This window comes from Mustela nivalis (assembly GCF_964662115.1).
Source record: "Mustela nivalis genome assembly, chromosome: 2".
Classification (NCBI taxonomy): Eukaryota; Metazoa; Chordata; class Mammalia; order Carnivora; family Mustelidae; genus Mustela; species Mustela nivalis.
Window position 1 is genome coordinate 77,554,052 of NC_139021.1, and position 27,528 is coordinate 77,581,579.

Genomic DNA, 27,528 nt, shown 5'->3' on the forward strand with positions numbered 1-27,528 from the left:
TGTGTCTGCATAATGTGTAAACCCTGGATCTTTGAGACACGAAAGGAAAATTACTGTGGTTATTTAACTACCTTTATCCTTTGAGACTACAGTACAACATTCAACTTATTCCTTTACACAATGTATGGGCCAAGAGCAAGCTGCCTCAAGATGGGCTACTTTGGTATAAAGATTATTTTGCACTGAAGATAATCTAGAACCTATAGGCTCAAGACACACTTCTGCCCCTCTCTTAACCACATTGAAGAATCTAAATTGGGGGGTCTTTCTTGGAATAAGAGTTATTACTAGAGATAAATTTTATCTGAGTGCCCAAACATATGTCAGGGGAAACATCTAGTGACCAAATATTTGCTCTTCTTATTCCCCTGTGAATTGTATTCCTTCCTGTGAAGTCTTAGACTCGTACTCCCTTTTTCTTAGATCAGGATGACATATATAGCTCATTTTGCCCAACTATCTTTGTGAATTTCTGTATCTGTTTGGATTCCTTGTACACTTAAATTAAATTTTATTTTCTCCTGCTAGTGTGTCTCATGTTAATTTCATTCTTAGTCCAGCTAGAAGGACCTTGAAGGGAAGAGGAATTCTTTGTCTCTGGCAACAGCAATACCAATGCTTAATTCTATTTTGTCATCACTCTCAGAACCCTTAGAAACACCCTAGTTTGGGCCAGGTGCTAGATAGATAGATAGATAGCAAAATGGCGAAAGCATAGACACTGCAGTCAGGATAATGCCAAGTTCCAGTCTTGGTTCCTCTTGTTTATAGTTTGCACAGCCTAGGTGAGTCACTCATGTCTAGCAAATGAAGTGCACAGTAAATGTCAGCTATTATTATCAGCAAAGAATTTGATAAGGCATTAAGCAGTGACTCAAAACATAAAAGCAAGATGCTTTGTGAACTTATGTTCTACTAAATTAGCTGAACTTTGCAGTCTAAGAACTTACTGGTTAGTTATGTTGGGAAGAAAGAATTTCCTCTGCCCTTCAAGATCCTTCTTCCTGGACTAAGACTCAAATTTGATATGATGCAGATTAACAGGAGAAAATCAAACTTAATTGTATACCAACAGGGAACCCATACACAGATGGAAATTCCAGACAGTCAGTAGGTCATTTTGAACAAAGAAGAAAGGGGGGTAGGATCTGGAAGGAATGCGATTCATGGGGAAATTAAAAAGAGTAAATGTTTGGTAAATGAATGTTTGCAGGAACACTCAGTAACTATGGGACATAGGGAACTTTGATCGAACAGACCTTGCTAGGTTCCTCCCAGTCCATCTACCTAGTTCATATCATAATGTAGTTATCTGTGGTGAGAGCTCTCCTCCTGGAGCAGGTCCTCTATCTAAATTCTTTTAGGCAGCTGTTGGGGCGGTAAAGAGCTTTTCCTGTATCTGCTGGGCTTTGATGGCTTTTAACTCAAAATAATCTTAATGTTAAAGTGGCACATCTTCCGGCAGCCTGCCGTTGGCCCCTGTAGTTGTGTCTAGTATTCTGCCATTTGTGTTCTAAATTGCTGAATATACTGAAAAATTTAATGGAATGAAACACAGGAATTTAAGTATCAGTGTTCTCCATGATATTTTCAATGAGGATTGACTTACATACACCTTGTTTCTTTTTCTCATCCTTTTCCTCTATCCCCCCCACTGTTGTCCACTGATACTTTTTGGATTAGAGCTTCTTTTTGATAAAGCAAGCTGCTCTCCGTTCATTTTCATGTTGCTTATAATTTGCTGCTTTTTAAAAAATAGCTGATAGGCCCAAGTTAAAATTGACATTGTCCCATTCCTTTTCATAATGTCTTGATTCATTCATCCTTACATGTTTTATTAAGTATTTGTTGAGGACTTTCTCTGGAGGCCCGGCCATGTACTAAATGCTGGGAATAAGTTACAAGGAAGGCACAGTTCTTTTCTCGCACAAACTAACAACCAAGCAGCGGTTGAGGAGGGTTGGTAGGAAGAGAGAGAGGGTGAGTATGCTTAAGCTAATTATACAACCAACTTGAACACAGCCTGAAAAGTTTATTATTTCTAGAAACAAAATGCTATGTGGAGGCAGAAGAGGGTATTTTTTTTTCATGATTAAGTCTTAGATGACTAAATAGAGGAAATGGCATTTAAAGTAGATCTTAAAAGTTGAAATGAAGAGTATCCTGTGGTATAAATAGAGGGAAGTATTTTCCAAAGAAAACACCATGAGAAGATTCACAGAGGTGCCAAAGTTCATGCTGTATTTGAGAGACCATGTAAAGGCAACGTAAAGTGCTTTACAGGTACAGAACAAGAGAGGAAAACAGAGACTAGGGGCTGGTTTGTGAAAGACTGTAGACGTGGTTGAAGGTAACACAACTGTGAAATAGCTTGAGATGAACATTATCTCCCTGAAATAAAGCAAGCATTTTGGTGGTTTTGACTTAATGGGAGAAATTCTCATTCTTTCTTTCTCTCAGAGTGCAGTTAATTTAAGACCCTTAGTTAGCACAGAAAATTGTATTTTAAAAAAATGGTAGCCTGGGGTAGGCGCAAGTGCCATGACCTTCAGCGTGGCACCCCTTGGCATCAGGAATCCCTCATCTGGGTTGGAGTGGGGAGCTAGGGTTGTACACATTGTGTCTTGCATATTTTCAAAAGTCCAAATCTTGCTATGCCACTGACCTTTTACAGTTGGGGAGTACCTCCTCTCTCCACAAAACTTAGACTTCCTAAACATGGACTTTGGGCCTCTGCTGGCTCTTGAAGGAGGCTCAGCATCACTCAGCATCTAATGCCACATCCTCAGATCTAGGGAGAGACGCATCAGAGCCCAGAGTCCTTGAGCAATATCTCCACCTCAGCTTTCTAAAATTCTGGAAAGCCCTGATTCCCTCAATAAGAGCATTCACATATATGGTACCAAACACTAGCATCCAAGCAGAAGGAGATGTTTGGCCTTTCACTTACAGGAGAAATAACTAATGATGAAAGCACAATTCCCCAGTTGTGACTGAATTACAAAATAGCTCCTCTTTCTTCTGCCCAGAATAATGCCGCCACCGCTGGGTATGCTTGATTTCTAAGTTTCCCTAGGAAGCTTTCCCTTCTGCCTTCCAAATGGATTAGCACCACTCCTGGTCCATTCTGAAATTCATTCCTCTCAAGGTTAGTTATCCATTTACATCTTTCTTCTCAGTAAGACTGCAGCCTCCTTGAGGAAGGTCTGTTGAATTCCCAGCACAGCCCTTGGAACACAGTTGCATTTTAGCAAATCGTTGAAAGAATGAATGAGTCAGTGAAGTACCTTTTGGTTGCTGTGAACAGTGCAGCAATGAGTGTGCATATCCAAGTCTTTGTGTGGACGTATCTCATTTCTCTTGGAGAGCAAACAGGATCAGGACTGCTGGCATGGCTTTCTAAGGAATTTCATTTTCATTTTGTATGTTCAGGGATCCATGGGTGTATTTAAAGAGTGGGAGACATGAGCAGGAACATCCTCAGGACAGTGTAGACCATGGGGACAGACTGGAAGCAGGGAGACTGGTTAGGAAATTGTTGCTTTCTATCTAACATATAGCAGACATTTCCATTTTCATCACTCTTTTTAATGCAGTGGGTTTAGAACACAGAGTAATGCAGAGATCCTGTGTCTGTTTTTCTTGGTGGTCTAATTCTACCCATGTACCATAATATAAAAACATCTTCATTGATGGACCAAGTGGAAATGGAAGGGAACCAGTATTCATTTTTATATAATCTAAGTATATATTGCTAGAGCTTTCCTCACACTGTTAGTTATTCTTTTATTGTCTTTCTTTTTTCTTCTTATTTCCTCTTAATGTTTCAACCATGGTATGGCAAGGGAATGGAGAATTTGAAATGCAACTGAAACGCACTTTCATGGTTTTGGAAAAAATTAAAATACTTGCAATGACAGTGATTATTTTTATACAAAGTTTAATATAGCATGCACAGCTTCCTTCTAAACCATTGTTTTTAAAACCATGTTCAACAAAATAACAGTTCATTCCAGTGCCTTCTAGGTCTGCTTTGAAAGATTATTAACATGATTTCCATCAACTGAAAATTAAAAGCATGGGATTTCCAAGTTCAAAGAGGTCTTAACACAGTCAGCCCATACCATTCATTTGTAGATGAGAAAACTGAGGCCCAGACCACCTGAGAGCCTGGTCCCATCACTAACCATGAGAACTCATTGTCTCTGTGGCTTGGCCATGTGCCTCTCCATAATAAGAAGGAAGAGCTCTGTGTTTTTTAGAGTTGGGAAAATTGCCTTGGGCTTTTTATACATTTAAAAATAAAAATAGTCATGATAGGGACCAAACTTGAATTTCAAAGAGAAGAGAAGTGGGAACGACTAAACTTGAAGATCTGTGAAAAGAGATACAGAAGATTTTTAGTATTTTGTCTTTTTGTGACACTATTGAAATATTTTGACATCAAGATACTTAAAATGTACAACTGTTTAACAAGCCTATTATTTTACTGCTGACTATGTTGAACTGCCAATAATTTATTTTTCTTCTTATAGATAAATCTCATGTTAACTTTATAAAACGGGTGACAGATTTGGGAAAACCAGTAATGTCCTGTAGTCAGGTGCATGCCAGGCTTTCTTGGTCCTGCTGATGTTCTGCTGACAGAGACTTCTGCAAAACTGAAATGAGCAATTGAGAGACATAAGTCAGTGCTGAGATGACAAGACACTAACTTACCACCATGCAGTCACATCTCAGTCAAACATCAATTTGTTTTCCATATCCTCAGCATATATGCTAACGTATAATGACATGTAGCTGAAAACACCCCATTATTCACTGTTTTGTCAGTCTCTGCTTTAGCCATTTATATTTCTTTAACAATATGGGTCCTGAGAGCTCAGAGAGAGGGGAAGAAAAAGGTAGAATAAACAAATAAAAGAGCATGACCATTTTCAAAAATGCACGAGGAGTGAAATAAAGGAAAGGTGATCAGAGTGTCCGCTTTCCTGCTGATGATAGTGGAATTGGAGAATGGAGCATAGATGAGCAGGAATAATGGGTTGATTAATAATAAACCCCAGAATTAGACATAATTGCCCACTCTAGGCAGCCCTAGTTCCCCCACGTGGGGGCCTCCCTGTAAGACTGCCATCAGCTCAACATACTACATGTGCTACTGGGAGGAAGAGAGAGGGTGGGACAGAACCAAACAAGCTTGTCATCTCCCACAACCCAGTGAGCAGATAAGTCACACCAACACCCCTATGGGGAGAGGCAAGAGGCCAAGAGTTTTGGGGGAATGTCCCTCCCTTTGGAAACTATTTGAGTGGGAACTAAGTGTGTCTCTTCCTGTGTGGATGGGAGAGGGGAGGTATTAAGGAACTGACCCTTTTGGTACCCCAGTGGCATACCTATGAAGTTAAATTCACTATGTCTGGGAGGTTGAGACAATAAAAGGAGGTATAGGTAAAGTACCCGACACGGGAGTACACTGAAAAGAAATTAAAAAATTAAAAATTAAAAAAAAAAAAAAGCACCCAGCATGTGGACTGGCACAGAGCAAATGATTAAAAAAAAAAAAAATTCATGATTCTATTCAGTCCATTTGGACAAATCCACATGCTCCTTCTTTGCCCTGTTCTGTTTGCCATCTCTAACTAGTTTTGTGATTTGGACAACCAGATGGCTCTGATGTCATCCTCTGGAAGAGGACAGATATGAGAATGATAAGAGTGGTGAGCAGTAGTGCATTCGATTTCCTATCTTGAGTGTGAGGCATCCGTGTCATAAATTATAGGCCCACAGATTTATGATTTTTGTAATGCAAAAGAACATTAACCTGTTAATTTGTAGCCCCATTTGGAAATTAAACTGTTAAAGCCCTGTACAGGGCTGAAGACTGACCCTGGGGAGCCGCAGAGGGCAGGAGCCACAGAGGACCCAAGGAGGACATGAAGAGGCTACAGAAGAAGGAGGAAAACTAGGAAAGTGGGCAACACAGAAGTCAAGGAGAGCATTCAGTTTGGGAAGAAGGGAGGAGTCAGCTGTGCCAGGTGCTGCAGAGGAGTCAGGTAGGATAGGAAGGAAAAGGAACAAATGGGCATGCAGAGATGGCAGGAGGCATCAGTCGTTGTTAGGGAGCCCGTAACGTAGGGAGCACTGTGCTCTCCTCTCAAGTGCAATATTGACTTAACTCAATTTTTACAGATGAGGGAAGCAGGAGTCAGAAAAGTTTAGTAGCAGCCTGGCTGAGGTCACAAAGTTTAGAAGTCACAGAGCTGGGACTCAGACCTGTCATCTGACTCTTAACCACTCAGCACCTCTCTCTTCCAGAAGACTTGCTTCTGCCCTGTATGGGGTGAGGAAGCCAGAGCACCATGAGTTGAGAGGGAGCCAGGAATGAGAGGAGGGTAAGAGAATGGCAGGTAGAGGAGGGTAGGCTGAGGTTTGTCTTACTTTAGGACAGCAAAGACCTCAGCATTATTAAATGAAAATAGATGCCCAGAATAGAGCCAGGGAGTGAGGAGACACTCAGGAGGTACAGAAGGCAGAGGACAGGGGTGTGTGTGTGGGGCGGGGGGGGACCTTAGGAAGGAGAGACCCTCCTCCTGTGTGACAGGAGACAGCAGAGCAATGGATGGATGGGTTCAGGGTCAGAACATTGATGGAGAACATCTCTTCTCTTGGTTCTCATTCTCTGTCTCCCCCACTCCATCCCTTGTCCCACCACCAGTCTCCTCCTCTATCTAGAACATCCCACTTACCCTTCCATGCCCTCCTCTTGTCATTCTCCTGAGCCCTCAAGCAGGATGGTTAGCTTTAGGCTTCCAGGGAGCACACGGCACCCATCCACCCCACGGGCACTGCCAGGTGGGCCCCAGCAGGACCTCCCCACCCACCACTGGATGTGACTTCATGCTCAGTGAGCATGAACCAATTCAGCTTGTGCCTACAACACGGCGTCCCTCTGTAGGAGCTTAGGTTTTGGAAAAGGACTAAGTTGCAGAAATGATTATAATACATGTCCCATGAGAGAAGGCCCATGAAAGAAATACGCAGAGTAATGGGGACTTCAGTCCAGAGGGGGAATGCAGTGAGGAAGGCAGAAGGGTTTTGAGTTAGTTAGAGGGGGAATGCAGTGAGGAAGGCAGAAGGGTTTTGAGTTAGTTGTTGAAGGGTGAACATATTTACAACCAACAAAGGAATAGGCCATTTTACTTAGAGAAAGTAGGGTCAGAAACGGTACAGAGCTTATTTGAGGAACACAGGATGGTCATGTTTGGCTGAAGGATGGAATATAGCTGGAGTGGTAAGCCCATGATGCAACAGGAGGACCGTCCGTGCTAGACTGTGAAATTCTGTTCTTTTCTGCAGTCTTGCGCACTTAGCCAAGAAGTCGATCCTAAGTTTATAAATCACACCTACCATTTTCCTCCCAGAAACTAGGCCAGTATCCCTGTGAGTTTCAGGATACCAGTACCCACCCAGGCTCCTCGGAACACCCCTGAGCATATAAGTAAGGGCTGTGTTATCTCGCTTGGCAGCTGCTGCCTATGTCCTCCCGGGGATGGGGGGGTGGAAAGAGGTGAGCCGGGAGTGTGTTTGCTCCTGCACGGAGAGTTTTCTCGTTACTCGTACATCACTATTCTTAAGAACTATTTCTAGACAAAGAAATACAAAATAAAAACCTCTTTTTTCTTTCAGTTAAGAAAAAGAAGCCTAAACTATTAAATAAATTTGATAAGACTATTAAAGCTGAACTTGATGCTGCAGAAAAACTTCGTAAAAGGGTATGTTGATGTTTTCATTTGGCACAGAAATGTGCAATGGGTCAGTTGTTCAATAAATTCAGGCGTTACTGTTGAATTGTTACAAAATAATAAGAGAAGCAGTCTTTGAGTGGACTGGATTTTTTTTTTTCCCAAGCACATCAGCATTCCAGTGAAATGAATCAAGTGAAAGGGAAAATTTGTCCCTGTATGGCCAAACAGAAGTAGAACTAAGGGTTAGGCTGGTGGACGTGGGGTCAGCCTACCACCTCCCCTCCACCAGGTGTGTGGCTTTGGACAAAATACTTGGCCATTCTGAGCCTCAGTTTTCTCATTTAAAAAATTAGAATAGAAAGTGATCTTCCTGCTTGGTTTTTGTGAAAATCAGATGAGTTTTTTTTTTTTTTTCTTAAAGCATCAACTGTGTCAAATGCCACATAGGTGAACATTTTTAACTGCCTAGCACCTCAATGCAAAAAGAAAAAAATTAGTCCAGGACGCTTAGGGTAGTTACCAATAGGTGAAATGACATTGGGTTTATCATTCTTCTCACTAAGTATTAACCTCATGCACCTGCAGTTTTCAGGCTGACTATTATATGGTTTGTGTTGTTCTCAGTTAATTTGAAATATGACATGCGTGTGTTTCTAGATATTGCAGTTAAAAAAAATAACTTGACACTAGATTGAAGTTCTTGCTCTCTGACTCAGTCATCGTCATCGTCTAATTATCAGGTCCAACATTTATAATAATACATTTAATAACACCTTCACTGAATCATCTGCTCGTTTGTCATGGAAATTTCTCTTTCTCTACCCTGTACTGGAATTAGAGTTGGCATCATGATCATTAGTTTTCCTATAATATGCTTTTTCATCCAGTAGACCTTGGCTGCAAAGAAGGGACGGGGTATTGTAAGTAAATAAGCAACAATAAAAGGACACAAGTTAGGAACTGAGTTGGGACAGGAATATGCTTCCCAAGTATTTATTGGAAACATACCAGGAAGCACGGAGACCTCTGTAACTAGTGTTAGACAAGGTTCCCAGGCCAAGAGTGGCTTACCCTCTTCAGCAGCCAATAAACATGGGGTAACTCCAAAGACTTTTGTAGCAAAGTTGTTCACTGTTCCTAAATTTAATCATGGGAAGGATTTCTGAATCTGTCTTGTTTAACTTTACAAAATGAAGCCACCTACTATTTGTGGGAAATTTGCATTTCTTAATGGAAGTGAAGTAGGAGTCTTCTTTTTCTATTCCCTCGTTTGGCATCCTCCACTTCCTCTTTACTAAATGCCGTATATGAGAGTGTGGGATGCCTGTTTCACAGGTGACTTTAGGGATAAAGGACAAGTGAACAGCTTTGGAGAAGGACTGTTATGTAATTTTAATGAATGGTAAAGAAGGGCTCAGTTTCCAACGGGAAGATAAGTCAGTGGGATTTAAAAGTGCTGGAACAGTCCATGGGGTATTCTCTGGTTCTTGCTTATCTGGAGAAATGATGAGGCATTCCTCCAGGGGCACCCGAGTCTTCAATAAGGGCGGAGGAAGTAGCTACAATTCTTGCTTCTGAAATAGCAAGGAGCCATATTTATTATTGACTGGATTATCAGCATTAACGAAGCTTTTTTAAGGTTATTTTTATGGCTGATATTTTCAAATGATGCAACCGGTCACCTTGGAAAAGCTGAGGCCCATGCTGAGGTATGCCCCAGACAAAGAGGGTCCAGTTTTAGTTCATGCCTAGCTTTAAGGACTATGTTGCATGAAAGTATGGGGTCACTTTATTTTTCCATCAAAAATGTACAGATCAGGGGCGCCTGGGTGGCTCAGTGGGTTAAAGCCTCTGCCTTCGGCTCAGGTCATGATCTCAGGGTCCTGGGATCGAGCCCCACATCGGGCTCTCTGCTCAGCAGGGAGCCTGCTTCCCCCTCTCTCTCCCTGCCTCTCTGCCTACTTGAGATCTCTATCTGTCAAATAAATAAAATCTTAAAAAAAAAAAAATGAACAGATCAGAACCTAATTCAATCATGTGTTTTTCAAAAGTCATATGTATTGCTTAACACTCTTCCTTACCCGTAGAAAAAAGGATCTACTTAAATATTCACTTATTATTATTTCATTTTAAAGATTATTTATTTATTTATTTGACAGACAGATCACATGTAGGCAGAGAGGCAGGCAGAGAAAGAGGAAGGGAAGCAGGCTCCCTGCTGAGCAGAGAGCCCTATGCGGGGGCTCGATGCCAGGACACTGGGATCATGACCTGAGCCCAAGGCAGAGGCTTTAACCACTAAGCCACCCAGGTGTCTTACTTCATTTTAAGTGAGAAAAAGAGAGGGAGAAGGGAACATGTAATAAAGTCAGAGTGAGGCTTTCGAACACATGAAAGTTTACATCACAGGCTCTGAAAGGAGCTTGGGATGAATGGATACGCTGTAGGCAGGACGCAAAGGGAGTAGCGTCACACTCTAAGATGAATGGCGTTCATCAGAGGAGCTGCCCTCCACCAGGTCTAGAGATAAATGTTCTGCTGTGGATCTTCATGAAGGGTATGCTGACGGATGGCCAGCTCCCGGCCTCACATCGCACCAGTGGATTCTGCAACACAGCTGTGGGGGTGTGTTTTAATGTCCTTGGGCACAGCTCATTGGCCTCACGCCAGAACAGTGGGGCCCAAGTACCTGTCTCTCCAATGAACTGTCTTGGTTTTTGGATAAAATGTAAGCTCTGTCGAAAGAGGATTTTTAGGCAATTCTTCACAAGCATCGTATCTTGCCTTTAAGTTTTTCAGTAAGAACCGCATCATAGCCCTAGGAGCTATATTCTCTAGTAAGATTCTAGGGAGCGGAAGTTCCTCCACACCAGAAGCACGCACATTTACTTTGCTAGCCTGCTGGGGTAAGAGCAGGGCTGACAGTCCCTTAGCAGGGCAACACGCTTCTGTCCGAAAGGGCTTGGAGGGATGCCATGGTCAAGTCACAATATTCCATTATTTTTATATTTTTGATGACCAGCTTTTTATCCAGAAGGAACAAAATGCTTTAGCAGATTTGTTACAAATGTTGTTATTCCTGTGTTTTAGACCGTAATGGTGCATTTAGCATGATTTTCACAAAAATAGCCTCAACATTTGCGATTTAAGTTACAGAAGGCATGTGGTAAGCTAAAAATGCTCCCCCCCCCCCAAAATATCCCAAGTCCTAATCCCTGGAACCTGTAAGCCTTACTGTATTTAGAGAAAGGGTCTTTGCAGATAGGATAACTTAGAGATCTTGAAATGGGGAGATTATTCTAGTTTATCCACTTGGGCCCTAAACGCAATCACATGTTTCTTTTTAAGAGAGAGTCAGAGGGAAATTGGAGACAAAATAGGAGAAGGCATCACAGAGAGGAGAAGGCAATGTGAAGACCGAAGTAGAGATTGGAGTAATGCATGCACCGTCAAGTAATGCTGTCAGGAGGCAAGGAACAGACCCCCCTAGAGCCTCTGGAAGAAGCGTGGCTCTGCCAACATCGCAGTTTCAGCCCGGTGAAACCGATTTTGGACTAATGTTCTCCAGAATGAATTTCTGTTGTTTGAACCATCAAATTTCTGGTGATTTGTGACAGCAGCCGGAGAAAACTAATCCAGATTTTCGTGCCGGGCAGTGGGCTGCTGCTATAGCCAATACTTAGAAATATGGACATGGCTTTGGAATTGGGTAAGGTGGAGAGGCCGGAAGAATTTCGAGACGCATGAGAGCAAAAGCCTGCGTTGTTTTAAGCAGACTGTTGGTAGAAATATGGATGTGAAAGCTGCTTCTGGAGAGGGCTCAGAGGAAGTGAGGAGCAACATAGAGAAAGCTTTATCGATAATCTTCGAGAATATACGTATCCTTACCAGCAGAATGTTGATAGGCACTTTTGGCGAGAGCTCAGGAGGAAATGAGGAACAAGTTATTGTAACTGGGGAAAAGGCAGTCCTTGTTACAGAGTGGCAAGAAACTTAAATGAATTATATCTTACGGGCTTGGGCAAAGCAAAACTTGGAAGCAGGGAACTTGGATGCTTCACTGAGGAGATTTCCAAGCCATGTGTCCAGGATGCAGCCTGCTTCCAGTAAAATAGGAGAGGAAAGTGATCATTAAGGAAGGAACTCTTAAAGGAAAAAAGAACCAGAACATGAAAATTTGGGGAGATTTCTTGGTCTATCCAGTTGCAGAAGAATCAGGAAGTTCATCGTTAGCAAAGTGTACTCCGGAGAGAAGGCCAAGGGCGTGCTGGACATCCTTTTCCTGAAGAAAGTGGGTGTGTTGTGACTCTTGGATCTACTCAGCTGTCCAGCAGAAGCCGGGAACAGAGATGGGATTATCCTGGAAGGGTCTTTGCAGGTGCCTCTTGTCAAATGATTTGAATCCCCACCACAGACAAAAGAGACCCACAAGGCTTTTGAGAATGTTATACCAGGAGAAGCATTGCCACCTGAGAGACACAGGAAAAACGGCAAGAAATGGTGGGTTCCCAAAATTCTACAGGCAGGAAACAGATGGATAAAACAAATCACGCTTTCAATAAAAAGAAAAGATAATTCCAAGGGCAGAGTCTTGGACGCAGAGGTGAGAGACAAGGACTCTGTGGCCAGAGACAAAAACTCGGTAGCCAGAGACAAAAACTCGGTAGCCAGAGCCAAGGACCCAGAGGGCAGAGCCTCAAGCCACAGACTTTGAAACCCAAGAATTCATCTGCTGTCATTTTAAAACTGCTTGGAATCAGTGCCTTTTTTTCTTCTAGGAAGAAGAAAAAAGAAAGAAGAAAGTCACACAGAAAAAGATATTTCACATTGAGTTCTTCATCCCTTAAAAGTGGGTGGGGGAGGGATGAAGAGGTAAAAACATGGGATTTTTAGGGCAGTGAAACCAGTCTGCATGATGCTGTAATGGTAGATACTGTCAGTATGCAGTTGTCCGAACCCACAGAATATCCCACAGCAAGAGTGAACGGACCCTAAGGTGAACTGTGGACTTGGAGTAATTTTGATGTGTCCGTGTACCTTTGTCATTTGTAACAAATGTGCCACTGTTGTGCAGGATGGTAATCATAGGGGAGGCTGTGTGTGTTGGGGACATAATGAGTAGATGAAAAATCTATGCTTTGTCTCAGTTTGCCATGGGCCTATAACTGCTTGCTCTTACAAAATAAAATCTTTAAAGAAATTAATATCATGAGAGGACAGTATATTTTAAAGAGCAATACAATCATTTCTGACAGTACATGTCCTGTAGAGCATGTGTTCCTGGCTTGATTTATTTGTTAACCTGCCTGTTGATTAGGTAAAAGGCTCCCATGAGGGGCCCCATTATTTTGTGCTGCACACACATTCCCCACACAACATATGTTCCATGCAGTGTCTACCAGTTATAAGCGTAACAGCAGCCTTTCAAGGTAGTTAAGTACCCTCATCCCCATTTTACAGATGAGACACCCAAGGCAGAGGCATCAGTAACTCTCCATAGGTCATATACCTCTCAAGCAGCGGAGACCAGCCTCCAACCCATCAGTCTGGCTCTGGAGCCTGCACTTATAGCCATGACACTATGCATATGTTTCTACCAGCCCTTCAGCACCACTTACAGGCAAGTGAGAGGAAAAGAAAACCTTTTCCTTGGATGCTATCTACCTAAAGAAATGATTCTAAGTAACTTTAATAGGGATGTTGCCTGACCTTTCACTATTGAGTCAAGTCTTCCAGAAGTGGGTGTCAGGGACAGCCGAGCAGTCCTGCTTTCCCGAGCCACCCTGGTGAGGTGAACTTTTGTCATGTGGAAACTCAGCTTGGTGAACTTCAAAACATAGAAACCACGGCGAGCTTCCATTTGTATGAGTAATGAATGGATTTACCAGTTTAGAAGGAGCCGAAGTGTCCGTGAAAGTTCATCTCAGAAAATCTGGCTCTATCCCGTGGTTCCCAGTGTCCTTGACCTGCGGCCATCCATTGGAAACCAGGAGACATTGTTTCACCCTGTGGAATGGCCACGGAGGGAGTGCCATGGGGAGAGGCTTCCTCACCCCCACCAAGACGCTCACCAAGTTGTCCTGTTCCACATCCTCTGTTTCTTTTCATGTCATGGTGGTTAGGGACCTAGTGGAGGTGCTTGGACCATCTTCTTAAGGGTCCACATAAGCTTTGGGAGGGGATACATAACACAGAGTCATGAGTTTCCCCGGTCGGCCAGGCAAGCCAAATCAATGCTAGTAGTGTTTAGTGGCTAACAGATACCACGAGCCAGTGGCCTTATGACTCAGGCAAGTTTATCCTCCCCACCCCCAACAGGTGCTGCAGACTTCTCATGGCAGACCCCAAGACATTCCAGCCACCAGCAGTATTTTTTCCCCAACTTAAAATACTATTTTCTTCAAGAAGATAGTAATACTGTAATAGCATTGTATGGTGACCCATGGTAGCTACACTTATGATGAGGATAGCATAAGCTATAGAGTTGTCTAGTCACTGTGTTGTACATCTGAAGCTAATGTAACATTGTGTGTCAACTGTACTTCAATGAAAAAGAAAGTTAAAATACAATGCATGTAGGAACTGTGCATATAGAGGGAAAATGCAGTTTTTTTAACAGAGACTTAGAACACATCCTTGGTCAGGTTTCTGTTATTAAAAAAAAAAAAATTGTTTTCATTTTTACTTCTCCGTTTTCCGAACTTAATTTTTTTTTTTTTTTAAAGATTCCACCTATTCACTTGACAGACAGAGATCACAAGTAGGCAGAGAGAGGGGGGGAAGCAGGCTCCCCGAGGAGCAGAGAGCCTGATGCGGGGCTTGATCACAGGACCGACCCTGAGACCATGACCTGAGCTGAAAGCAGAGGCCTAACCCACTGAGCCACCCAGGTGCCCCCCGAACTTAATTTTTTTAAAAATCTTAGATAAAACTGTCTTTAGAATCAGAGTGGAGTCTAGGATGTTTTGACAACATTATTTGGTGAATGTTAAAAAACCATATTGAATAACATTATGCATCTGAACTTACTGCATTTATGTAACTGCTTCTTCCTAACAGGGAAAAATTGAAGAAGCATTGAGTGCATTCCAAGAACTAGTGCGCAAATACCCTCAGAGTCCACGGGCAAGATACGGAAAGGCACAGGTATTTGAAATCATTCCTAAGTAGAAGATGCTTTTGATGTTCTTGTGTTCTGTGTAATTGGATTTTTTCACTGCCCACCATTTGTATTTCTCTTTGTCCTTCTAACTTATAAATAGAGTCCATTTCTCATGCATATGTGTACACTCAAGCAAGAAATACCGTTTTAAGTATGACGGTTAGTTATTGCCATTGCGTCCCGGTGAATCTAGTAACATTTTCCTGCTCTCCCTCCATCTGGCTTCTCCCTGGATTTGAAAAGAAAAAAAGAAGAACACTTTTGTCTTGACCTCCTGTCACCGTCATGCCCCATTCTGCCAAGTTTTCACCACAGGCTCCTCTGAGCTATAAGAACCGCAGTTTTGCAACTAGAGGCTGCAAGTATGCCTAGGAAAGCCTTGAAATATAAAACGGAGTTATATTATCAGCTCCCCTCTCCCTGTCTCCACTCCCTCATCTCCTTTCTTCCCTGACTTTCCCATCGTCCAGCTCCTCATTCTGCGAAGCTTTTCCGCACCCACGTGTGGTTGCTGCAGTTGGCTGTAAAGCCACCATATACCACGTGCTTTTTTAGACCCTGGGATTATCATAATGAGCCCTCTAGAGGTCTCTGCCCTTGTGGATCTTATCAACCAGCGGGAGGTATTTTAAACGTTACTTTATCGAAACTGAGAGGGAGACAAACCAGAAGAGGCTCTTAATCTCAGGGAACAAACTGAGGGTTGATGGGGGTTGTGGGGAGGGATGCAGTGGCTGGGTGATGGACACTGGGGAGGGTATGTGCTATGGGGAGTGCTGTGAGTTGTGTAAGACTGATGATTCACAGACCTGTACCCCTGAAACAAATAATATGTTATATGTTAATAAAAAAGAAAGTCACTTCATCAAAAATTACTTAGAGGAAGCCCCCTATACGCAGTTCTAGGCGCTGCAGATACAGCCACCAGCAAAATGTATGGCATTGTCATTGTGGTGACGAAGGCAGCCTGGGAGACAAAACAAGTAAAATATATATGCTCGTCAGTGAGAAGTGCTGAGAACCTGTAAAAAGCAGAGTACCGCCACAGGATGTGTGAGGGAGTTGATACGTGGGCTAGGGTGTTTGGGAGAAGTCTCTTCAGTAGAGGTGACATTTGAGCCAGGGCCTGAATAAATATATATAGAAATATATAGTTAAGGATATTATAACATATTGAACATAAATATATTAGATCATCTTGTGTAAAATACATCATAAAAAAAGGGGGAGCATACCTATTAAGATTTTTCTGGCTGTGAGCTATGAGGCTTGAGGGTGACGGGGCAGACAATGCTTCAGATACACTGATCAGAAAAGGCCTCTCTACTGAGGTGACGAATGGCTGAAGCGTGACAGGGCAGCTGAAGGAGCTGGGCAGCCAGAGGAAACAATGAGGGCAAAGACCTGATACTGGGAAGTCATGTTGGCATAAGAAACTCAAGAACAGAAAGAAGGGCGTGCTGAGGGAGGGTGACGTGGGACAAGGGGGCCCAGGGCCTCACCGATGATATTCTCTGTGCCCTGAGAAGCCTTGCAGGGTTTCTGCATGGACTTGGCCATCTTGTTTTTTCATAAAGATCGTTTTGGTTCCTCGGTGGGGGATAGATTAAAGGGGCAGCAGTAGAAGCAAGAAGCATAGGGGACGACTGTAGGTGTACGCAGGGAGCACTGGCCTGGACTGTGGCCATGGCTGTGGCGATGGGGAGATGGTGGGGAGGGCTTCCTGTTGGCTTGGGTGTAGGGATCAGAGAAGACAGGACTGGAGTCCTGGGTTTGGGGTTGGGCCAGAGGAGGAGAGAGAGAGCTGGTTGCTCACAGGGAAAAAGGGTAGAGGAACAGGTCTAGGAAGTCAAGAATTCGCTTTTCGTCCTATAAAGTTTGTGATGCCTATTGGACAGTCAAGTGGACATGTCAAGGAGACATTGAATTTTATGAAGTCTGGAATTCAGGACAAAAGCCTGGCCTGATAGACAATGTGTCTGGCAGTGAAGCTCCCACAGCCCAGCTCTCTCAACCCTACTGGGAAACAAAAGGCGCAAAGCTATAGAAATTTTCCAGACGCAGAACCTGACAACACCCTTTGGGGAGAGGTCAATGCAGTGACTTGTATACAGCACTCACATCGGACCTAACATATCTATGGAAAAACAAACATGTTTTGCTCAGAGCTAAAGGTGGCAACCACTTGTTCCAGATCCTCGAATTCTTCTTATCTCCCTATTAAAAACTTATTAGTTAAATTTTATTAATTAAATTTTAATAAATTCAAAAATCATTTTAATTTTATTATTATTATTTTTTAAAGATTTTATTTATTTATTTGACAGACAGACGTCAGAAGTAGGCAGAGAGGCAGGCAAAGAGAGAGAGAGGGAGGCAGGCTCCCTGCAGAGCAGAGAGCCCGATGTGGGGCTCGATCCCAGGACCTTGGGATCATGACCTGAGCCAAAGACAGAGGCTTTAACCCACTGAGTCACCCAGGCGCCCCTAAATTTTAATAAATTTAGGTTGTGAAAAAGTAACACAAAAATGTTTCTCCTATCCATGGTACAGACCAGGGGTAGCAGATAGCAGTTATATCGTTTTTGTAAGTGAATTTGGTCAGTAATCCTCCAAAATTGCTAAGCTGCGTTGGTCTTAGGCAAGAGTGAATGTGTTACCAAAAAAGCATGCGTGTTCATTTAAATGATGAGCTTCATTACTAGTATTGGCAGTCATTTGATTAAGAGAACATTTGATTAGTCATTTGATTAGAGAACACTAGAAAGAAAAAAGATTGATGCAAATGTTAACTTAATTGTGACAAAAAGTACTTTGTGCTTTAGAATTTTTCTTTGTATGTGATAGTAATTGTGGGGGCCAAAGTCCAAATAAATGTGGTGCTGTCACCCATGGTGATTGCTGGATTTATATCCTTATTTAACTGTAGGAATTTGAGAACTAGGCCTAAGGCAAAAATTTTTATCTCTAAACTATTATGCTACAAGGTGTTATTGATATTAATGTTAATGTGGCATAAAGCAAAATTTAGGCATGGTAAATTAAATTTTAAAAGAGTAATTTAAAAGAAATTGTAAATGCATAGAAAGTTTAAAAATCAGAGTCTAAAAGAAGCTGGATTTTATAGGGAGGAAGAAATGATGACTTTTCCATCCTTTGTTTGCACATCACACAATTACACTGGAATATCCCAACAAATTTTTTTAAATACCCCAACAAACTTGTAAAATGTAGCAACATTAAGTTAAATATGATCTATAATTCTGAAGCATCACTGACACTGTCTGATTCCTTGGATCACCGTGAAAATCAATTCTGACCAAATTCCCTGAACATCAGATACATCTTAAATCGTAAATTCAATTCACTTTATTATCTTCACAAACCATTAATGCCTCTGAGGCAGAAAATGACACATCTCCTAGGAAGTTTGGATGGTTTAATTAGTTCAAGTCAACAGAAGGCTTTGTGGTGTTAGCATCCTGAAACAAATGTTCAGTTTCTGCCCAAATCATTTTATGTACAGGTGCTAAACTGATAATGATCAATCTATATGATTTTGATTTTCAAAGCCAAGTCTATTACTTTCATTCAAAAGAATTTAAGATGGAGATGTCATTTTTAATACCAAGATTTTCCCAATTCTGGAAGTTGTAAAATGTTTTTACTTCGTTAAAATGAAGAAATTTGAGATGCCAGGAATGGAGGAAGCAAAGGATATAAATTGTATCATCTTCCTCTCTTTTTAGATTGGGTTTAGCTTGATATTCTGATTTCTTTAAGGAAGGATTACCTTGGTAGACATTTGTCCTCATAGTAACCTTGACCTGACCCTCCAGATCCAGGCTCTATTTGGTAGATACCCAAAGCCAGGACTCCAGCTTGAAGAGGGTGAACTATGTGGTCTCAAAGGGCTATCCCAGTTCCAGGACTCCATCACTCTCAGACGTCATCTATGAATAATCATGTTTTGGAGAGTAACTCACCATAGCCAAACTCACAAGAAACTGATGCCTGAACAGAAAAGCCAGCATATGAATATACCGAAGGCCAGAGGGGCAGGATGGCCAGTGTGAGTCATTAACCTTGAACTCTTTCTCCTGGCAGATAAGTCTATAATGGAGACAGCCCATTTACAGATATGAACAGATAGCGGTATACTCTGAAGCTTTTTTCTATCAAGCAAGGGTAAATTGCCCTTTTTCAATCCAGAGATTTTTGTCTTAACACTTTCCCTTTATTTTAAGTCTGTCCACTTCTCTCTTTCTCTCTGCTTCATTCCTAGCCCTCATCATCTGGTGTAACTTACCTGATCAGTCCACATAACAGGTTATTTCTTTGAGGTGTTATTTTCTGACAAGCTCTCTGCAGATATTAACAATTTATGCTGAATCTTACTAGTTTTTGCTTTGGGATCAGGGAGGAATGTCTCATTTTCTTACCATGCCCTCAAATTGTGGAGCTATGCTTTACTCTGGTTCTTCAGGAAGCTGTATATATTGACTGCTGCACACCCTTTATTTTAAACAGCTGAACATGTTACATAGGGTATTAGGAGAAAAACATTTTATATGCAACTTCTAGCCTCTAACTGGTATCATTTTTCCTCAAGTGGTAACTTCAAATTATAGTTTACTAAATCGGGTGAGATTTTGACCACCATTTTACACATTCCCCTCTATCACTGTAGCATTTCACTCCCCATTTTCAATCTCCTGCAAAGCATCTTGCTTATTTCTTGGAGAAAATAAAAGTATCCAGAGAGAACTTCCATGTGCTCCTGCTACAGCACTGAGGGCCCACCCCTCCACCTGTTCCCCTGTGCTCTGCCTTCCCACCTGTTAGCGGGGATGAACGGTTCCGGCCCCCTTTCCCATCCTCTCCCACCTGCTGAAGGAAAGCATGCTGATTTTTGTGGCTTCTTCTGTATCATCACATTTTCCCTCTCTACTGACTCTTTTGTATCAGCTTTGAAGCATGCTGTTATATTTCCCATTGGTAACAGAAACAATTCCCTCTCCCTGATCTCCACATTCCCCTCCATCTACTGGCTCATTTCTCTGCTTCCCTTTGAGGGTTGTCTGCACCTCCTTCCCTCCTGGTTTCCTCTGGTCCTGCTCCATCCTCTTAGGGGTCCCCAGTTGTCCCATATGTCCCAGATGGTCAGGGCCATCAGAGGTGCCACATTGCCCAATCCAGCCAAGATGTTCAACCTGGTGTCCCTTCTAACATGACGGATCACTCCCTCTTGAAACCTTTTGTCCCCTAACCTCCAGAACACTTTCTTGTGGTTATTTTCTTCTTACCTTACTCAGTCCTTTATGCAGATCCTCTCCAGTCTTTCTGACTTCTTTCCTGAACCACAAATGCATATATGTACCTTTCTATCCAGCATTTGCACTTGGGTACCTAACGGGTGTTGGGTTTAATATGTCCAGAACGGAACTCCTGATCCTGAATGCCTACAAACCTGTTACTGCCCTGTCCTCCCGTTCTCGGGATGGCAGTTCCCCCTGGGTATTGCTCAAGCCAAAACCCTTGAATTTTTCCTTGACCTCCCTCCCTCCCTTTCTGTCGCATTTCTGCCCACCTGCAAACCTGCTGGCTCTGACCTTCAAAATGTATCTGTAATCTCCCTACCTCCTACCGCCTCATTCTTACCACCGTGGTCCAAACCATCCTCATCACTGGGTCTGGGGTCCTGCTAGAGCACCATATCTGGCCGCTGTGCTCGTCCACCGCCCTTTCGGTCTGGTCTCCCTCCCACTACAGGTGTGATCCACTCCACATACAACAGATCATGTCAAAAACTCCCGGTGTCGGGGCGCCCGGGTGGCTCACTGGGTTAAGTGTCTGCCTTCAGCACAGGTCATGATCTCAGGGTCCTGGGATCGACCCCCGCATCGGGCTCTCTGCTCAGCCTCTCTGCCTACTCTCTGCCTGCCTCTCTGCCTACTTGTAACCTCTTTCTGTTTGTCAAATAAATAAATAAAATCTTAAATTAAAAAAAATAATAAAACCAACAACCTGGTGTCTTTCCATCTCACGTCATGGCAGTCTAGTGGACTTGGCAATGGCTTACCACGTTCTTCATTACCCGACCACCGCTCCTTCGCCAGCCCCCTCCTTGCCGCCCATCTTGCACCCGCCTATCCTCTCCCCCTCACTTCCCCACCCAGGGCCTCGCTCTTGCTGTATTCTCTGCCTTGGAAGCTCTTCCCCAGATAGCCTCATGCCTCCTCACTCCCTCTCTTCTTTCAGTTCATTCCTGGTCAGCCTGCCTGAACTAACTCTTCCTACTGCCCCCCCCCCCGCCCCCGTCGGCACTCCGAAGCCTGCTTTGTTTTTGGTCCCCAGCACTCATGGCCGCCAGACACATAGTACTTTGATTTGTATATTGTCTTTCTCTTCGTAATGAAGCAGAATGAAAAAAGAGCTTTATTTGTTTTGTTTACTTTGCCTGCCACGTAGCTCCTGGATTATAGTTGTTGAATGAATGCGTGAACATGCAGACAAACTGCCGAGAAACACGAAGTCCGGACTGGAGCCCTGTCTTTGAAATGTGAATGTGTAACATGATACATATCTCCGTCAACCCAGCATACGTTAATTATTCCTCCTTTTATATTTTTTTCTCATCTGTAGCTTGGTAGCTGACTGGGTCTTCATGTTATTGAGATAGCACGTTGCATCGCTTTTCTCTGTCTGCTTTTTAATCTCTTGATAAAGAGAAGTTTTTAATCTGTCTCAAAATGCTTTTCCCGCATGTCCAGAAATTGACATTACATGTATATTTTGGATGATTACAAATACAGCCTGTCATGGGACACTTACCCATTGTGGGGACTTCCTCTAGTGTGAAGACGATCTGGCTGAGAAAAGAAGGAGCAACGAGGTGCTGCGTGGGGCCATCGAAACCTACCAGGAGGTGGCCAGCCTGCCTGATGTCCCCACAGACTTGCTGAAGCTGACCTTGAAGCGGCGCTCAGACAGACAGCAGTTTCTGGGTAAGACAATAAGAGTTAGTTCAGCCCTAAATGCCGTGCTCTGTGCTCTTAGAAGAGCTTAGTTACCTAGGAGGGAACCTGAGTTTCATAACTACTTTCAGGTAATTTACGCGAATGGATCCTAGACAGAAATGGTCCTGACCTTAATACTTACAGAGATGTAGATGGTATTTCACCACCTTTCCCCACTACCCTCCTACCCACCGATTTTAAAGCTAACGTAGATGGGATGCTGGGAGGTTGGATAATTTGCCTAAGGAATCACAGCTAATAAATTAATGGGTCTGGCATCAAAACTCTTCCTGCTGTGCCAGACTCTTTTCTCTCTTAACAGTAACAGATCTATTCATGGGTGTTGAGATTATCAATGGAACAATTTTTCTGTTTTCTTGGCTTTTAAAAAAGATTTCATTTATTTATTTGACAAGAGATTGAGAGAGAGCACAAGTAGGCAGAGGGGCAGGCAGAGGGAAAGAGAGAAGCAGGCTCCCCCTGAGCAGGGAGCCCGATGTGGAGCTTGATCCCAGGACCCTGGGATCATGACCTGAGCTAAAGGTAGCTGCTTAACTGACTAAGCCACCCAGATGCCCCTGTAGAACAGTTTTTATAAAAGATGGAATATTAGAAGTTCCAGACACTAAAAATTTTGCCTATAAAGTTTGACTCTAGACCAAGGAAAATGATAGGGAAAAAACCTTTTAAAATCTCTAAGTAAATTTGCCACTGCTTTGCAAAGAGCAGCATAGAGCATCCTCCTCTCTGACCAAAGTGCTGGGGCCAAAGGCAAGTAAGACTAGCTCGAACCTAACTTCATTATGACCAGGCTTCTGATTCTCTTCCACCTAACTTGTCATCAGGAAACCAGATGGAAGCGTCTAGGCCAGGTGTTACCTATCAGGCGGGTGCTAGTGGCCTGATACGTTACATGAACAGTCATTGATGCCACTAGGAGAGGCTCATCTAAGTGATACCAGAGGCCAACTGACCCTGTTACCAGTTTCCTGAGGGCTAGGATTAAGAGTACTTGTGTCACTTTGGTAAATGACCTAAGTCTGATAGGAGTAGAACCCAAGGGATGATTAGAAACTAGAAGAAAGAGTCCATTAAACTTCTATGCAAATGGACTAGTCCAGAAGAAGGAAAACATACAGCACCCACAGGATGGGAAAGGCAAGGTTGGGACTCAGTGGAGGCAGTTGCCTCGGGTACAAAATTAGTAGCACTGAGCTTTCCTCTTGCCTCAGGCTCCAATATGCCTTGGTTAAACTCTGTTTACTTATTCTGTCCTTCAAATTTTGATATTTTGTCCATTGTGGATTTTTTACATTAATTTTGATTTTTAGAAAGAATGTATAAAAACATCACGCCTCTGGATGACTGAATTTTTGGCAGCCTCATAAACTTTGCATTGAGCACCTCACTTACCTCCCCTTATTCCTGGCCCTGGGGAAAGAATCTACTAATACATCTAACCCCCTTCTGCAACCATCTTGAATATAGTCTCATCTTCCCCCAAATGAGAATGAGGCAAGTTCATAAGAAGAGGTTGTATGAGGAAGGGATTGTAGGAAGAAGATTTTATTGAAGGTGACAAGGGGGTGAAGTTTACTCCCAGAAGAGCAGGGCTGCATGATGCAGAGTAAAGGAGACAGGAAGGGCAGCTGGAGGGATGTTTACCCAGACCTTTGCAATGGTTAATAAGGGAAATACAGGAGCAGAGAAAAAAGTATGAACTAAGTTGGCCAGATGAGGGGGAAGGGAATGTATAGAAAAGTAAAGTCAGATTTGTGCGTGAGGGAATAAATCACCAAGCTAACCAATCCAAAATTGGCTAGTAATGGGAAGAAGGCCGTGGAATAAGCTGGGTGGTGTTTTATGCCAGGTAGTTGTATCTGTTAGCAGGACCCACAACTGTATGAGCTTATTGATAGTCCTATCATACTCTTGGCTAATACTTAGTTTGTGGGCAGCTGAACCCTTTAGGGAAGTTATCTTATCATGTATACTGGTCTTATTTTGCACATTTTCCCATATTCAATTTATTTTCAACTGTGGTGAGGAGGAATGACAGTTGGCCCCAGAAATTTTAAGTTTCCATCATATAGCCTTAAAACTTGACAGAGGCTGGGGTGTTCATGATTCCTATTGTGCATAGCATCCTATCATCCACCAGAGGGTCCCATAATACCAGCTGATGTCTTCTTGCTCCTCGACTAGGTCATTCATTCATTACCTGGAGATGAAGACACTTAATTGGAACTAGCATGAGGGATATACCCCAGTGCTTTTTTTCAAGTTTCACAGAGGGTGCTACACCCAAAATCCTTTAGGCTTTTTATTTTCTCTCTATTCATAAAATCAAAATTAATTGTAACAAACCAAAGATAACCCAGTGAAACAGTTTGTTTGTTTGTTTTTTAACAAGGAATTGATAAAACTTTTCAAAGAGGGCATTTGACATAAGAAGATAAATGTTGGTGAACTCAGAAAATGATAGTCTCTCGTGTCTCTTATGCTTTGTAGACTCAATACGAAGATGACCAGGATCTGCTTTTATTTCTGTTGAGTTTCTTTTTTTTTCCTCTTCACACCAAATCAGGTCACATGAGAGGCTCCCTGATTACCCTACAGAAGTTAGTTCAGCTGTTTCCTGATGATATGTCTTTAAAGAACGACCTTGGAGTGGGGTATCTCTTGATAGGGGATAATCACAACGCTCAGAAGGTCTACGAAGAGGTAAGCAGAGAGCAGTCTGCTGTTCACCACATCCCGTTGTTTTGAGCATGAAATGTTGTTTTTTTTTTTTTTAAGATTTTATTTATTCATTTGACAGAGATCACAAGTAGGCAGAAAGGCAGGTAGAGAGAGAGGAAGGGAAGCAGGCTCCCTGTTGTGCAGAGAGCCCGATGTGGGGTTCGATCCCAGGACTCTGGGATCATGACCTGAGCTGAAGGCAGAGGCTTTAACCCACTGAGCCACCCAGGTGCTCCTTGAGCGTGAAGTTTTAATGTCACCGGTGAATTGCATTTATTACACCCAACCTCTCGCTTTCTTCACTTTAAATTCAGTTAAAGAGAACATAAGTATTAGTCTAGTTGACATTCTAAATTTTGTCTCCATCTCTTAAATTTTGCCCTAATCGGAAAATTTTAAATTTTAGTTAACACCTGGCACCTCAAAACCTTCAACTTACTATTGTGATAGTTTTTTTAAAATAAATTTTAAAGATTTTATTTTTATTTATTTTAGAGAGAGAAAGAGAGCTGTGCACACACGTGCATGCGCATGGAAGGGCAGAGAGGGCGGGGGAGGACAAGCAGACTTGCTGCTGAGCGCAGAGCCTGATGTGGGGCTCAGTCTCAGGACCCCGAGATCATGACCTGAGCTGAAATCAGGAGTCCACGCTTAACTGACTGAGCCACCCCAACACTCCTATAATTGTGATGGTTATAAAACTTCGTATTTATCAGTCCATAAACACCTTTTCAAAGAGTGTACTTCATGATAGGAAGTAGAACTCAGTTTTTCCATAAATGGAAAAACACCCACCTTTTTCCTTTTTTTCAGCAAAAGTCCAGTCTAAGAAACTATGGAGAAGGAGACTTTCAAGCATGTGGAGTAAATTACTCAAGTCTTGGAGAGCAGTAACTCTTTGATCCTCTAGCAGGGATGTCTTTGAAAGGATTTCTACTTTAGAAAGGCTATTTTAATAGATAACCTCCAAGTTACAAATAACTATAAATCTAGGAAACTTGTGTCTCCTTCCAGTAATGAGAAAATTCATTTGGCATAGAATAAACGGGATACCCAGTGAACTTCAAAGGTAGAGAAAGTTAATGCCTCCATAAAAGAAAGGGGAACACATTTACCTGTTACTCTTTAATTTAGATGTTTTGGTCAGTGGTTTTCAGGCTGGCGTATTTTACATCAAAATGCTACTACTCAGTGATAGCCAGTGTGATTCCTTCTGGTTTAAAAATGCTGTCACTCACAGAGGGGTGAGGTTTTCTTTTTTTTAATCTTATTTTTATGGTTCTGGAGACTTAATTGAAAATCATCAGATTTCAGAACAATTTTCTCTTCATCCTTGTCATAATTTTCATATTTTCTCAGAGAATAAAAAGAAGACTTGTGTGTTTTATACCATGTCTAATATCTACATAAAGTAGATTGATCTGCAGTGTTGAAAATGTGTATACTTCACTGAAGTGCTTGTTCCAGGTCATAAAAGAAGTCCAGGTGGGGTGATGTAGTTGCTGATGGCCAAAACCTAACCCTTAGTGCCCTATGTTGCAAAGGTGGTTCAAGCGAAATAATTATGTGTCTCACAGTTCAGGATCATGTGAATCTGAGTTGGCCAACTGTATCAGATACACCCATTATTCTGCCACTTTCTAAAGCCTCAGAGATGAAATTGTAGACATTCCTCCCTCTCTCTTTTCCTGCCTTCCTTCCCTCTCTCCCTCCCTCCAAAAAACATGATCAAGTGTTGACTGGATACCAAGCACATTGGAAGTGAGGGCAGGATCTGAAAGCATACTGGGTTCTCCCTTCCACTATGGATTTGTCCTTCCTCAACCTCTCAGAACGTTCCTTGAATATATTTACTGTTTTTACCTGATAATAGATCTCGGATATGTGAAATATTTTAATTCATCTTGAAACATAAAATTTATCTGTTGTACTTTCTATGTTTGAAAGCATAATCTCATCTGACTAAGCATAACAAGATGCAGAAAATCTCAAATAGGACCATATTATACATTCAAGTGGGTTTCTTTTTAAAGAGCGTGAATTGAAAACATGTGTGGGATCTGCCTTTTATTCCTCCTTCCACTTCTAATAAGCCATATTTAAGGCATTCTCTGTCCTTAACTGAAGTTTATCCTGATAGGTCTATGTCTCAAAGACCATTTTCAGAAGGCAATTGATACTGTAATTTTCTACTTTCCTTCATGTTGATTTTTACCTTTGATAAATTATAAAAATCATTAGGGGCGCCTGGATGGCTCATGGGTTGAGCATCTGACTCTTGATTTCAGCCCAGGTCATGAGCTCAGGTCCTGAGATTGAACCCTGAGCGGGCTTCTTACTCAGTGGTGAGTCGGCTAGAGATTCTCCCTCTCTCTCTGCCCCTCCCAGCGAGCCCCTCCCAGGCTCGCTCTCTCTCTCTCACTCTCTCTCTCTCTCAAATACATAAATCTTCTATCAAAATAAATAAATAAATAAAAATAAATCCTTATTGTTTCCCTTCCTGGGACTTTTGTCTGTTTCTTTTGCTGCTTTATGTTTCAGCAAGATTGGTTGATAGTGGTTTGAAGCAGATCGCTGACAACTATGGTTTGGGAGGTGCTCCGTGTCCCCCTTTCCATTTGAGCAGGATGAGTGACCCAAGTCACCCATGGTCTAGAGTCCAGCATATTCCTGATTTTTCCCTCCATTCACTCCTCACCTGTATCCATTCACTTAGTCAACATGTGTTTACTGAAACCTACACACACTAGTTGGGAAATGGTAGTTAAGGAAATAAATATTTGCTGAGCCCTCATGGAGTTTCAGCCTAATACCAATTCACAAATTTCTGGTAATTTTCCCTTCTGCATATCTTTCA

At 42.4% G+C, this 27,528-nt stretch overlaps 1 protein-coding gene across 3 annotated transcripts in view; it reads left to right on the top strand.

The window, feature by feature from the left end:
- ASPH (aspartate beta-hydroxylase) overlaps positions 1 to 27,528 on the top strand; it is a 224,029-nt gene that overhangs the window by 141,311 nt on the left and 55,190 nt on the right. For all 3 annotated transcript variants that reach the window (XM_082719000.1, XM_082719001.1, XM_082719002.1), the window contains 4 exons: positions 7,690 to 7,775; positions 14,808 to 14,894; positions 21,767 to 21,917; positions 24,517 to 24,653. In XM_082719000.1, the coding sequence (XP_082575126.1) occupies positions 7,690 to 7,775; positions 14,808 to 14,894; positions 21,767 to 21,917; positions 24,517 to 24,653 (461 nt within the window). The remainder of the gene's footprint in view (positions 1 to 7,689; positions 7,776 to 14,807; positions 14,895 to 21,766; positions 21,918 to 24,516; positions 24,654 to 27,528) is intronic.